Source organism: Taudactylus pleione, unplaced genomic scaffold, assembly GCF_031769625.1.
Source record: "Taudactylus pleione unplaced genomic scaffold, aTauple2 ptg000959l, whole genome shotgun sequence".
NCBI classification, from domain to species: Eukaryota; Metazoa; Chordata; class Amphibia; order Anura; family Myobatrachidae; genus Taudactylus; species Taudactylus pleione.
Window position 1 is genome coordinate 6,388,049 of NW_028285360.1, and position 14,736 is coordinate 6,402,784.

Sequence of the window (14,736 nt, forward strand, 5' to 3'; positions counted from 1 at the left end):
GATCTGTGGTCCCTATTTATCAAATGGGATCAGTTTACACTAAACAACGAAAAATGAAGAGGCTGAAGCATAAGTTCTAGACAGAGAGTTAATATTCAGTTAGAAGACACAAATGTTCTGAATAAAGACATGGCATGAGAAGAAAAAGGTTCGTCCTTTACCTCATCTTCCTCAATTGCCTCTTCTTCATCCCCTGAATCCATGAGAAGCTTCCTCTTTTTCCGCAACCTCTGAGGACGTTCATTTTCTGTAGTGGTCACAGGGCCTGTGGTCAAAGCGGGCGATGTCTGTGAAATTGTTTGCTCTTCCAGAAAGGGAGCTACTTTTTCACTGCAAGATAAAAGTTATGCTATTGTAAATCTGACCTGTTCAATAAACACATATGCACAAGTTGTAAATGCTTCGTATGCATGCATAAACTACATTTATTGAAATAAACCTTGAATGACTTTTTACATAAGATTATTAGAGTTTGCTCTCATCCCATATTTTCAATGTTAACTGCCCGGGAGGAGTCTCACTTCATGGTTTCTTTAAACTAATAGAATACTGCATTGCAGCTTCACTTTTAACCTAGGCACGGACAAATTAGATACAAAAATATCCCCAGAGCATATATACCCGTCACCTCGACTTTATCTATGTCATTCAGTAACTTTCCAAGTTGTCTCAAGGAAATAGAATTATCTGTAAATAGAACTCCCCGTTTTCCTCCTCAACCCTCCATGGCAGCTATTACAATTGAATGTACCCAAGCAGCACAGTAAGGTGAGCTACAAAATTAACTTAAATAAACTCTTGATTTATACAACATATGTGGCTTAATTGGCTGGGTGAACATGAATTCCAAATTGAGTGTTAATACAGGACAATATATCTACAAGATAGTAACTAGATAAGTGTACATAAGCCTGAGCTCTTTTTGTCAAAGATGTTGCCAATTCTTGTGTTGAGTGAGCTCTCAGTATCTCTGGCACCTTACACTCATTCTACTTGTATTCTTGTATGATTACTTCTCAGATTCATCTGAATATGCTTAGCTTTGAAAGGGCAAGATAGCTGTTCTGTATTCCTAAAACTGTATGTTCCGAATAAATATATAGTGAATGCTCTTATCAAATCTAACTAGTGAAGCTTCCTCTCCTTTTCATCCACCTGTCATGAGTAATAGGATGGTAAAACAACCTCCTGGTTGATATGAACTCTAGATACAACTTCAGCAAGGAAATTGTGTCTGCCATCAGGAACACTACTTTCAGTGATATTAATTTTAGAGAAACTTGAGGTGCTGGTTCAAACGGGGCATCCATCAGGAGCATTAAGCACTAGTCTGAGGTATCACGGAGCCACAAAAGGACCTTATCAAGGAAAATTATTTTAGTCACTTGGAAGAGGTGTATGATTAATTCTTCTGAAGCCAATTTGGCCTCCAATAAGACACACAGTTCTGACAACTGAACTCTGAGCGTGGATAAGACAATACCTTTACTAAATCTATCCTGCAGAAAGTCAAGGATGTTTGGAATGCTTGTCTTGGTTGGATTTGTTTTAGATTCACACCATGTAGTAAATCTCCTAAGATACTGTAAAACATTATTAAAAGGATTGTTTTTTCTTGGCTGCAAGAGTGTGCCAATTACAGACTCAGACAATCATTTATCTCCAAGCAAATGCTGTTCAATTTTCATGGCAATGTAGTTATTTTAAATTTGGGTGAAAGTCTGGACTTTACTGCAATAAATCTGAACAAAGAGCAGGGTTCTAATATCTTCAATGCTACTGAGAACCATGGACATCATGACCAAAATGGAAGGATTTCTATAACCTCTACTTTCTCTTTTTGATCTTTCTTAGCATGAAAGATATGCAAAGAGACAGAGGAAAGACATAGGCTAGCTAAATTGTCCATGTTACTCAATGCATCCACTGCCTTTATCCCTAGAACGATGGAGATCTATCAACAACTTGAGGAACAACTTTACTTTGCTAATCTGCCACTGCATTTTCCTTGCTCACTACGTAGAATGCTGAAAGGGACTTCAGACTTTCTTCACAATAGATCATTTTTGCTACTTTCACCATCATAGCTTTGCTTCTAGTGCCTGGTGATTAATGAAAGCCAAACATTATTTTGTTGTCTAAAAATACTCCGAGATGCTTCTCCAGTAACTGTTGAAAATGTTGAACTGCTTCTATAGTGCACTCATTTCCAGTATCTTATATGTGAAGTTTCTGCTCTTCCTTGCACTACCCTTGTCAGGAAGCCTGTTGTAAGTATTAGCCATTCAGGGGTATATTTACTAAAGTGCGGGTTTTTAGAAGTGGAGATGTTGCCCATAGCAACCAATCTTATATAAAGCTTTATGAAAGAACTCTTCATCTTCCTATCCATGGGGTCTTTTAGAGAACCCCCATTTGCAACTCTATTTTTGAACTTCCGCATGACTAAATGGAGTGAGCCAGTCTTTTAGAATTAGAAAGCTTTATCACCAGCATCCATTTCATATGGATTAAAACCTTCCCCACTTGACAAAACAGGAAAACACTATTTTTACGACGGTGGGCCTCAAAAAGATTTTATGGATGCGGTCATCTCATTCATCCATATATCTATATTTCCAGATTAAACAGTCTGGGTGTTTTGTTTTTTTTCAATTTCTCTTCATTTGTTCTTGAATAGTCTTCTAGAATCAGTGACTGGTGTTCCCAGGCAGCCAGCACAGCCCACGGCTTACATCAATGAAATTGCTGTGTGCAAAACTTTCCATCCAAAATAATTGTCTTCTCATGCAAAAATTATGAACTTGTAGAACTTTGTGAACATATGGCCCAGCACAACACAGCTGCTCCACATCTTCCACGGCCTAGCTAAAGGTTGCCACAGAACCAGGTTTTGCCATGCGAAGTACCCTGTGGCTATTTACAAGCGGAGTAAACTCAGCAATGGGCAAAACAAAAACCTGTATCAGCGAAAATGACCCACCAGATACAGCTCTGGAATTACACTTTTTATCAGATGTGAAAGGAAAAAGTTAGCAAAGTGGACAGATGTATTACATAATCACAGTGAGAGTGTGAAACTATAAGACCTCACAGAAAGTATACATAACATGACAAATTCATAATATTCTATTACTTCTCTGGCCAGTAGATAAAGAGTACAGCAGCACCGGCTTTCTCAGTGTCTGTCAGCTGTAAGACAGGCCTTTCCTGTAAATCAGCGAAGAACAACTGTACAAGACAGAAAGAAGCTTGCCATCCCTTCAAATCCAGTACAACCATTCAATGAACAGGCCCCTGTCTTATCTTTCAGGCAGTCCCTCACCTGATATTTTACCTGGTACCAGAGTTATGCACATAGCATAATGTACAGAAATATTCATGGACTTCCCAAAATCAATATTAAATCATATTAAAAAACACTAATTTATATAAACCCGGATTGAGGAGTGTTTCAATAATCAATGTCCACGGACTTCCTGAGAACAGTAGTGCTTAATGGCTAGAATGCTGGTATTTAACTTGTGTCCATATATTTTCCACTTATAGCCAAATATAATAGTCCTGCTTGAACAGTTTGATGACACCGCTGTTATCAAAGACATAGGGCCGTATTCAATTAGGCTGCAAAATTGGGTTAATCGGCGTTAATTTCATCACCGATGTCATCATTTTCGCCTGTCTCACTTATCCCCATATTCAATTTCATAGACTTTTCGCAGGTGCGAAGTCTATTAAAAAACGTGAACAAAGTTTTAAACTAGCGAAATTGATTCACGGGGGGCCCAAGTATGCTGCAGGTATTTTCTAGAAAGCGGCTGGTAGCGGCAGGTGCATTTTTGAAGAATTTTATAAAATGACTTTAGGGACTTAAAAATATGCTTGCACCCATTTTCATGTACCCCATATATTTGATGGGACAAGTTATTTAAAAAAAACAAAAACAAAACACAAACCTAAGTGCTATTCTTCACCCACTCTTCTAAAGCCGCATTTGTGCGCCTGCTGTGGCTATTAAAATCCCTGACTACCTTCAGCAGCCCAAATCGGGGGTATCCATAGTGATCCCCCTTGTCAGAACATCTTTAGGGGGGTTACAGGAAGATTTCCCGAAAAATGAATGGACTTTGATACTTACCTTTCCGCCGGATCCTAATTGAATACTGGGATAAAGTGAGCACACGCCCGATACTTTATCCCAGAAAAAGAAGCGATGATGGCGAAAAGTCCGACCTCTGACTTTTCGCCTGTAATTGAATATGCCCCTTAATGTTACCTCTTGGCACTGGTCTGCTGGATCACATAGCGGATAATTACCCAGTGACTTGTGCTCAAGACTTTTCACACACAGGGGGGGGGGGGGGGGGGTCCTGTGCTCAAGACCCCTATCCCCTTGGGGAGTCTTTTTGGATTACAGCCAGCTGTTATATGAATGGTCAGCACTGCCTCCGATCAGTTTGTGCCTGCAGGCAACACTTGTGGCAGGCTGTCACTGCTGTTCAGCGGGGAAGAGTACATGGAGTCCAGTAAAGTAGCAACACTCAGTCCAGGAGTCGCCAGAAAGGTAAGTATAATCACAATCACGGTGTTCACATAACAGGGAGTGCAGCATTGACGCGTCTCGCCCTACAATCGAGGGGCTCTTTGAAAAAGAATGGGGGTAGAACCTTGTTACTGAAACAATTAAAACATTCAAGCTAAGGAATATAGCTGAATGAGCTCAGATTTCACTGAGATTTTCTTAAAGTGTCTAAGCTCCTCTACGCAAAGTTATACACCACAGTTTCAGAGTCCCCAATGAGTGCAATAGAAAAAAAATAAAAGGAGGCTATAAAATCAAGTTATTATGGGTCCCTTTTACAGTCTGAAGGGAACCACATGGGTGCCATTCTGAGGTAAAAAAATAAATAAATAAAAAAGTATTAAATATATACGACCAAGTCCATCACAATATTTAGGGTAGCAAATCCCCAAAGATCTCAGTAAGTTGTACACACCCAATTTGAACTATATTATACAAGGTGTAAGGGAGGATGCAGGGAAATGGCAACATCCTAAGCCATCATAGGCCGAGCTAACTTGGTAAAGATGATAATATTTCCAAGAATCCTTTACCCTGTTCAGTCTCTTCCCATATTATGATGTAGACGTGATGCCATGGAGATTGAAAGAATAACATGTACTTTTATTTGGAATGGTAAGAGGGCTAGAATTGGTCTTGTAAAGCTTCAGCAGAGTAGATCCAATGGAGATAATATTAGCGCTTACAGTCATGTTCGCTACTTGAGAGTTGGTTTAATAATAAAAGTATACATACCAACACTAATTTGGAGCCTGAGTTCTTGAATGGCATTACCTCTTTCTTGCACTTACATGATAGCAAGATATCCATATCGGTACAAGCCACTATTAATGTCTACCCGTAAAGTATGGCATATTTTGCATCATAAACGTTCTTTGCACCCATATGTATCTCCATTTCTTTCATTAATAAGTAATCAGAATTATCGAAGTGGGTCTGCAGGTTATCCTTTTACATTGTGGCACAGACAGGGCAGTGTCTGGCAGATTATGAATGGTGTAACAGGGAAACCAGTGTTGTTTACACAGGAAGTGGAACAATATCCGATATGCAAGGTGCGTACACACTGGGCGATTAGGAAAGACCGTACGATGAAGACATCGTAATCGTACAGTCGTACCTGTTCCCCTGTAGCGCCTACACTGAACGATCAGTCGTTCAGTGTAGGCACGCTCCATCATTAGCAGATACAGTGTAGCCGCGCTAAATGAAAAGCAGCTCTATATGAAATAAATAACTTGATAAAAAATGATAAGAGCGCTACTGATGTAGCGCTCTTATCATTCATCAGAGGAGGCTATCAGTGGAGACCACCAGGACATTCTGCACACCTAGCGGAACTCCCCGCATCCACACCGTCACCCACCAAGTACATCATCACCCTCCGCAAGGCTGGGCCGGTCACGCCGGGATAGAACGCTGTAAACAACCTACCGCTGCAAGCCGTGAGAGAGACGCTTTACCACCAAGAGGCAGCAGCGGGAAGGAGCGCGGAGATTAACATCTCAGTACCATTGGCAGGGATCGCATCATCACCGGGACAAGACCAACGGGACTTTACTGCCACTTCCATTCCAGGATAGAGGTAGGGAAAGTCAGTATGTGATCCCTTGCACACCTTTTGGAATTTATCCTAGTAGGTCTCCATTGAATTATCTCAAAAGAGCTATAAATCATCTATGGTGTTTGTCAAACTTTTTTCTTTTCTTCTCTCTCCTTTTTTCCTTGCTTGGTTTATTTTATTGGTTTTATTACATCAGTAGCGCTCTTATCATTTTTTATCACGCTCCATCATTCCTGAACATGGCAAATCTGTCTTTATTGGCAGATTGGTCTGCAAGTTCAGGCGATGGACAATGTCGGGAACGACCAACGGGAGCGCGCATCGCTTGTCGTTTCCGTCATTATATTGCACGATTTGTGCACGATCTCTCTTTGAAAAAGCCCCCATACTGCAGTGCGAAACGCTTCAGTGCCGATATACTAGACCCACTGTGGATACTCGTTGATACCTGTTATTTAGCTGTGGAGCCCTGGAGAGTCAGACTCTACATTGTACAGCTGGACGCGCTGTTGCTAATAAGGTTGAGGCTGGGCTTAATACGCGATCTATGGGACTGTGTACATCTGACAGGTTGCCGCTGCCGCTGCCTCCCTTTGTCTCTCCTTGCTTCTATTGTGTGCTTACTGCATGATATGCGCTCTGGAACCAACATCTTTATTGCGGAAATCCGCAGGACTATACAGAACCTGTAATTGAGTTCTATTGAACAAGTTACGGGACTCCAATTAAATTGCATCTATTACAGGCGTAATCTATAATCCTAGAGTATTACATAAAACAATTTTTACACTGGTATTATCAGGTTTTTTAGGATCCACCTTCTTTAGGTATAATGTAGATATTTTAGTGTAACAATATTAATTAATTTATCAAAGTTATCTTTTTCTGTTCAATATCGCTATATATACACGAGATGTTTAACTTTTTGACCGGTCTAATTGTTGTTTTAGGATATTAAATTTATTATTTTTGTGATATACCTCGAATATGTGCTTCATTTCAGCCAGGTCTCCTTTTCTTTCAAATTAGCGCAGAGATTAATATTAAAGATCTGTGTCTTACCAGTTTTACAGGTGTGTGTTTGTTGTGCTTCCACAAGCACATCTTTTTTCTGCTGCTTTAATATATTCTTTAATCTATGTGTATTTTTTAATTTTTGATTATTAATTATAATATTTTCATTATATTGTTCAATATATGTTCACTAGTGCTTGGTTCTTTTTGTTACTAGTAAAGTTACATAAAAACCCTCTCCCACTCACTTAAGGAACAGATATGGAAGTGTTCCAGAAACACACTATGGTGTGAAACTCGTGTATGTTCTCAAGACCCTCCGTTTTCCCTCACAGATGACTAGACTATGGCCGATTTTAATCATAGTGGAAAAATTTAAATTTGTTACATAGATATGGACAGGGTGAAGAGTAGACGATATGAATTCAGGTTCACACCATAATTATTATTATTTATCTGTAATGTAATGACCGACTAACTTTGATGTATATTGGTTATGTGTTCCAGAAATGTATAACGTTGGATTTCCATTGAATTTACTAAATGACGTACCATTTAAAAGGTTTTCAAATTTTCCTTCAGCATAAGATCAACTAGTTTACATTTCATACTATTATACGAGAAGGTCTTTCTCTCTCTAAAAACACAGCAATGGTTAAGAAGTTACTGTGCATGCATTGCATGCAAGTGATCCACTTATTTACATTCACATACAAACAGCCAAAAGATCTTGCAGCCACTGACAGGGCTGAGAACCTACCCTTCCATTAAGTCTTGCTTTTTCTCCATCTCGTCAGGTTTTGTTTCACTGGAGATTTTAACCTCTAGGAGAGTGAATAGCAAAAAGTCAAGTATTCATCATAAATGTGAAGTTTTCATGAAGCCACATAAAGTTATGATCACAATCATCCCATACACTTACCCTGGTCAGATGTAGGACAGGTAGAGCTTTGAACAGATTTTGCTGGATCTTGGGAGTTAGAGGAAGTAGCCAGAATGGTGTCAGAATTTGTAATGATTTCCAGGGTGCCAAACTCACTAAGCCGGAACTGGAAGCATAAACAGACTATGAGACAGGTACTAGACAAGATTCTTCTCAGAATCAATACAGATTCAGGAAACAGCTGCTTGGAAAATGAAAAGTAAATAGGTGAAGGATAGTAAAGTTCAGTTCCCAGAGATGCTTTGGCAGTATATGTAGAGTGTGTAGTCAAGCCTGACCCGTATTTGACTTCCAGGAAGGGTTGCAATGCCGTCGCTCCAATCTAGTGCATTCATCAGGTCAAAGTCCGCAGCAGATCCCTGAGACATCTCCTTACGCCACCTGAGGACAGACAGATACTGTTATAAAGACCATAGCATGTTGAAAATGCCATAGTAAAATGCTGCCAATAAAAAAAACACAATATCATTTCTTAACATTCAGCAAGTACAAATAGGCTACATTTCATCAATCACATTCCATAGCATACCTCCCTATATTCAGGTGTTTAGAGTAGGGAGGGGGAGTAGGCTGCATCATGCTGGGAGTAGGGGCCACAATATGGCCATGTCATCGTTCTAGGGGAAAAAAAGCGCCATTTTATTGACATAAGCGCTGGAGGCATCTAAGTATAGCCACACATGATCCAAGGTCTATTATTGAATTGGACACTTAAAGTTCCCCTCTTCTTGATTCCAATATTATCTTATGGCAGCAGCAAAAAAAAAAAAAAAAAAGGGGCGGTTTGCTACACACTGTTAAATCCATTTCACTGAATTCACTGGGGGGACACTAGTACAATTTGGTGTCTAGAGGGCGCCAGACCATGAGCAGGAAATACATTTTAATTCAATTTGTTTGAAAGCTTGCTTCCTCCCCTCTACATCCCATGAGACCATTGGATCCATAAGAAATCAGTTGCAACTTAACAGCCCATAGGAGAGCTAATAGACTACTCAACCAGAAACACGCTGAATGAGAGGGAACAGAACAAAAGTTAAATGGGGATGCAGTCAGGGGATGCAACTGTCACAATACAGACAGCAGCAACCCGAAAGTCACAATCCCGACAGATCCTGACGGAAAGTATTTAGGGTTAGCAGGGCCGGCTCCAGGGGTTGGAGCACCCTGTGCCGGCCCTCAATAATGCAAAATTTGGGGGCGTGGACTAATTACCATAGGCTATGCCCTCTATGTGACGTTATTTGGAGGCGTGCCCGCATGGCACACCTACAAATAACGTCAGGCTGGGGGTAAAGCCCAGCACTTAGTCACTGCCTGGGCTTCCCCCAGCCCTCTCCCGTCAGTGAATGGACGCCACGCGCATGTGTGCGGCATCCATTCACACTCCGAGGGTCCGAAACTGCCACACAGCAGCGGCGGTGGGGGTCCCCAACCTCCCGATTTGACCACCCGGGGGCCACTTCGGCCCGCGGATAGACTAGCGGGACAGTACTGTCCCGCTGAAATTGGGATGCTGGGGAGGGGTGCGACCTCTACGGGTGGTGCCCCTGTGCGACTGCACTGGTCGAACACCCCTAGAGCCAGCCCTGAGGGTTAGGGTACTACTGGGAGAGATAGGTTGCGAGAGGGGTGGGTTAGAGGAAGGGTTAAAATACTTTCCAAAATCTGTTGGGATTCTGACCGTCAGGATTCTGACTGTTGGCATTGTGACTGTCAGGATCCTGTACCCAATCCAGTTAAAGAAGGGGAGGGAACAATGTCCACACGATGAGTAAGGAACTGCGGAACCCTTGTGACACCATATAGATAAAGGAAAATAATAATAGTAACCAGCCACCACCAGCAAGCATGCGCAGACTGAAATTTTTTTTTTTTAAATCAGGCCTTTGATCTGCTACCCGTTTTTGCCGCTATATAATTTCGATTATAATCCTATGCCTCTTGCTACAAGCACATGTGAAGTGTTTCAGATTTCCTATAGACAAAGCCTTCACCGATGTACAAATTACTTTTTGGACATCTGCACGCAAAGAACTGACACCATGGAGTATATTTAGTAAGTGGCTGCTTTGAAAAAAACCTGCTTGTCAGCAGTACTGGATGCAGGATTTAAAAGGGCAATAATATCAAATGCAAAACACTCTTGACTTTTCATTTAATATTATTGACCTTTTAAATTCGGCAACATCTTAGAAAAGCCGCCACTTAGTAAATATTCCCCCAGAAGACTGACAGTGCCCAGTGGATAATTACTCCAGATGCAATCCTTTGTGGCAGTTACAGATCGTAAATCCTATTTTCGCTACATAGATTTTTTTTATTTTTTATTATATAAGTGGCTAATACGCAGACATACATCTTATAGCAATAATAAAATAAACCTGGATGATGTTAAAAGGCATCTAAATAAAAGTATTGATCAATGTCCTATTTCCACCAGACAGTAAGATGTATAAACGATGTATTTGCCAGCCCTAGACTTGAACCACCCTGCAAATTCATTGTCCACTCCAGAGGTTCCCTAACTTTTTTAAATCACGGCGCCCTAAAGTATCAGTATTGTTTTTACGGAATCCCTAAGCCAAACATTTGTTATTGAGAAATTCAGAAAAAATTTAAAAGTAGTACAGTGAAGTAAATTGTGCTTACCTGTCATCCTTATGTGGTGCTGGACAGGTTTGAGCTTCTGTTTGTCCACATATTTACATTACATTGTCCATAAATAATTTGATTTGTTGCTGGACCACCAACCTGAGGGAACCCTGCAAGTGTTCCGAGGCACCCCAGGGTGCCATGGCGCACAGTTTGGGAACCACTGGTCCACTCCATTAAGCTAATTTAAGTAATTTGCCATTCAATTTAGAAAGCTCCAACTGAGATGTAGTTATCTTATAAACAGTTAAAATGTTGACAAGTAGAAGGGTGGCAGTGGTATGTCGAACCCGACATGCTGGCATGCTAGTACTGCATTGAACAGCACTGTGACTGTCTTAGCTTTACATCTTTATACATGATGTCTTATTAAGTTTAAACTGCTAATTCCAACACTGTTACAATTCTGTACAGCGCAGTGCTAGCATGCCAGCAGGTCGGGGTCGACATACTGCTGTCCCCATTCTACTTGTCGACATTTTAACTGTCGATCAAGCTTACAGATCTCCCATCAAAAGGAGCAAAATCTTTCACCCCTGCAGTATATGCCATCTTGACATGCCACGCCATGAGCCAGCTCACCCATGAAAAAATAAGCACAAATTTCCGAAACATGGCAATTGCAACAACAACCGATGCATCTTAAATATTAACTACTTGTGACTGACCAACTTTTGAACTATGCGTCTTTTGAATGCCCCTTTTTTTTGATAAATGGAAACTTAATTCCTAAACTAATAATGCAATAGTATCCATCCTTGTATAATGGCTGTTTTAATGATATGAAAAAATAAATACATAAAAGCATATCTTGTCATGACAAATCTTTACCCCTTTACATAATTCATCATAACTCATTTCAAGTAACAATCAATTATGTAATACTTTGGGCCATATTCAAGTAGCCGACTAATTGTCGCGCTGATTCAATTCAACTCGGGGGGGGGGGGGGGAATTACCCACGCAACAGACCCCCGTAGTCAGACTGTACCACGCCCCTCGTGGAGGGGCGAGGTCACGTCCGCTTAAAAATATTAATTGACTACCCTTCATTTCTCCTGGAGAGGAGTCCTAAAGCATCAGCTTCTATTGGTCTATGTACTAATGGTGCATACACACGGTCAGATATGTCAGATGAACGATGAACAACTGAACGATTTGACCAACGATTAGAACGATTTTAGACTATATTAATGGAATCATCCAAATCTGACTGCAAGCAAATCAGACGTCAGATATCGTTATCTGACAAGCGAGAATGCGCATCGTTCATCGTTGCAGGCTCACATGTCAGATTTTCTTTCAGATATGAACGATTGAGCGATATTTAAAATCGTTATCGTTCAGATCAGACAGAAAATCTGACCGTGTGTATGCACCATTAGCCTTGGAGCGAGAAAAACGTAGAGAAAGATAAAGTAACAACCAATCAGCTCCTGTCATTACTCTAACAGCCTGTAAAGTGATAGTCAAGAGCTGTTTGGTTGGTACTTTATCTCTCTCCAAGGCTTAAGATGGGTACACACTAGGACGATTGGTAAGTGCATAAACACTTATCAATCGTCGGTCTGATGTGTCGTGCCTGACGTCACAACTTGGCGGGCATTTACATGTGCCCGCCCAGTTGTGATGTCAGTCACCTGGGGCATATGCAGCAAGTGTACGGCTGGTCGGCTGACCCACCATACACATAGCATGATGTGCCAATATATTGCCCATCAGCTATGCTGCACAGCCAACACGATATGTCTGTGAACGATGTTGTTCACAAACATATTGCTGGTACACACCCGCTGACGCGCCCACGATATATCGGCCGTTCAAACGAATGCCCGATATATCGGCCAGTTTGTATCCAGCATTAGTACATAGACCACTATGTTCCTAATAAAATATATTATCACATGTGCACTAAAAGGAATCTAAAAGAAAAATATGCAGCAACGTAGACATCATGGTAACCAGTATGTAGTCAGAAAGTCGACGGTCTAAATGCCAACCGCCGACATCCCGACTGTCTAATCCCGGCAAGGTACTAATGACAGGCATCGAAATCCCGACGCCAGTCATTAGATCTACGCTGAGAGCCCGACGCCCGGCATACTGAACAAAAGGTAAGCCAGGCGCGGACAGGAGGGTTAGGTGTTAGGGGGAATTCTGGTTAGGTACCGCCCCCGGGAGGGTTAGGTTTAGGCTAGGAGAAGGGGGGGTTAGGGTTAGGCACTCCCAGGGGGAGGTTAAGGTTAGGCACCCCCCAGGAGACTTAAGGGGCACACATAGCGACATTTTACACGATTTGGCTGATTTCGACGAATCGTGACGACGAATCGGGTAAAAAAAAAAAAGTACAAATCGTGAGTTTATACTCACGAGCACGATGCCGATGCGCGTCCCTGCTCGTCGTATATCGCATCTTCTGATCTGCCGTGCTGTAGGGCAGATTAGCCAATCTAGGATACAATGCATTGGCTGCAAGATAGATCTTTATTAGTCAGATTGGACATTTTTGACTCCAAATCGTGATCACGACGGCAAGGGAGCTCCTGTGAAAGTTCATGAGGAAATTGGCCATAAAATCGTATCGTGATGACATCGTTATGTGTGTGGGCACCTTTAGGTTTAGGCTGCGGGGAAGGGGGGGGTTAGGTTTAGGGACTTAGAGGAGGGAAATTAGGGTTAGGCATCCCTAAAGGAGGGTTAGGGTAGGGAATTAGGTTAGCGGTACTTACCTTAATTAGCGATCAGGATCTTCACCTGTCGGGCTTGCGCCGTGCGGCCGGCGGTAATACCTACTACACCCTGGTAACCCAGTACTCCAGATCTGCTAAAGAAATGGACTATAATCTCACAAGTGGAAGAAAACACACCAAATCTAACAAAAACAACAGAGAAAACGATGGTGGGACATTCTACAAAACAAGTCACATTTAATTAAATTCCAGTAATTATTCTCCAAACACAGTAAAACCTTGCACTTGTGGCCAGTTACGTACGGCTACTTTTCATAAGCAGCAGGCAATTCCTGGCCTCTACACAACACAACAGGCATCAACTACAGAGCCTGCAGTCTCCTGCACTACTCACTGCTGGCCGCTAGGTGGCGTTAGTGACCTCAGGTGAGAAGATGTAGCACTAGCAGTAACATAGTTGCAATAGGAACGTAGCGAAGAACTGTTAGATCTCACCGCTCCCATTTCTACTGTGCAAAGTTGTATGCGCCCCTTCTATTGTAAAGACAGGTAGAGCATTGCTGTTTACACTATGTAGCCACCCCTCTCACCGCTAGTCTGGTTTCCCGTGACCAACTAGTCCTGCTCTCCGTGCAGAGCATTTCCCCTCTCTCTGGCGCTGCAACATATTATTTTGTAACTGCAACGCAAAACTCCCCTTTCACTTTGCAGGGCATCACTCCTAGTCCTCACCACTCTCCTCCTGTCCCAAAGCCGCCTCTTCCACCATAAGATGGCGTCAAAGGGCGGAGCTAGTATCTAACCATGCCCACCGTGCTCTTATTTCTACGGCAACGATTCTGAAGCCCTTTTACTTCCAAACCAGCTGGGCCGCTGGGCAGCCAATCAGCGTACAGGGCCGGGCGGCCCCGGGGCACAGTGTTATTATTACCTTACCTCTCGCTATACCGGCCACACAGTGCTCTGAGTACATCTCGCCAGCTTGCAGGTTTAATCAGCGTTATATGTTAGGCCCACTTACATTGCAATTTACAGAGGCACTATGCAGCACTGTGGGTCAATTCAATCAGGTGAGTTAGGTCCTGCGAATCGTTCTCGCAGTGAACTTGCACCGCAAATTGCATTTGAAGTGGTTTAAATAGCATAACTTGGGCAATCAATAAATGTCAGTTTTAAAGTGAATATATTTACAAACTTGTATAAAAACACTGAAAAATTACTAAACATAACATTTTCTGTACCCCCAAATGCTGGAAACGTTGGTGTATGTATAATGGGTGCAGGGTGG

General features: G+C 41.9%; 1 protein-coding gene across 6 annotated transcripts in view; it reads right to left on the reverse strand.

Moving 5' to 3' along the window:
- The window catches only part of L3MBTL3 (L3MBTL histone methyl-lysine binding protein 3), a 38,718-nt gene extending 24,228 nt beyond the window's left edge, over positions 1 to 14,490 (reverse strand). Inside the window, exons 1-5 of one of the 6 annotated variants that reach the window (XM_088460021.1) lie at positions 14,470 to 14,490; positions 8,382 to 8,484; positions 8,083 to 8,209; positions 7,921 to 7,984; positions 162 to 330 (exon numbers count right to left, since the gene is read on the reverse strand). In XM_088460021.1, coding sequence (XP_088316147.1) covers positions 162 to 330; positions 7,921 to 7,984; positions 8,083 to 8,209; positions 8,382 to 8,484; positions 14,470 to 14,471 — 465 coding nt within the window. In that variant the 5' untranslated portion in view covers positions 14,472 to 14,490. The other 5 variants (XM_088460022.1, XM_088460023.1, XM_088460024.1 and 2 more) reach the window with 5 other exon arrangements.
- Positions 14,491 to 14,736: the final 246 nt, after the last annotated feature.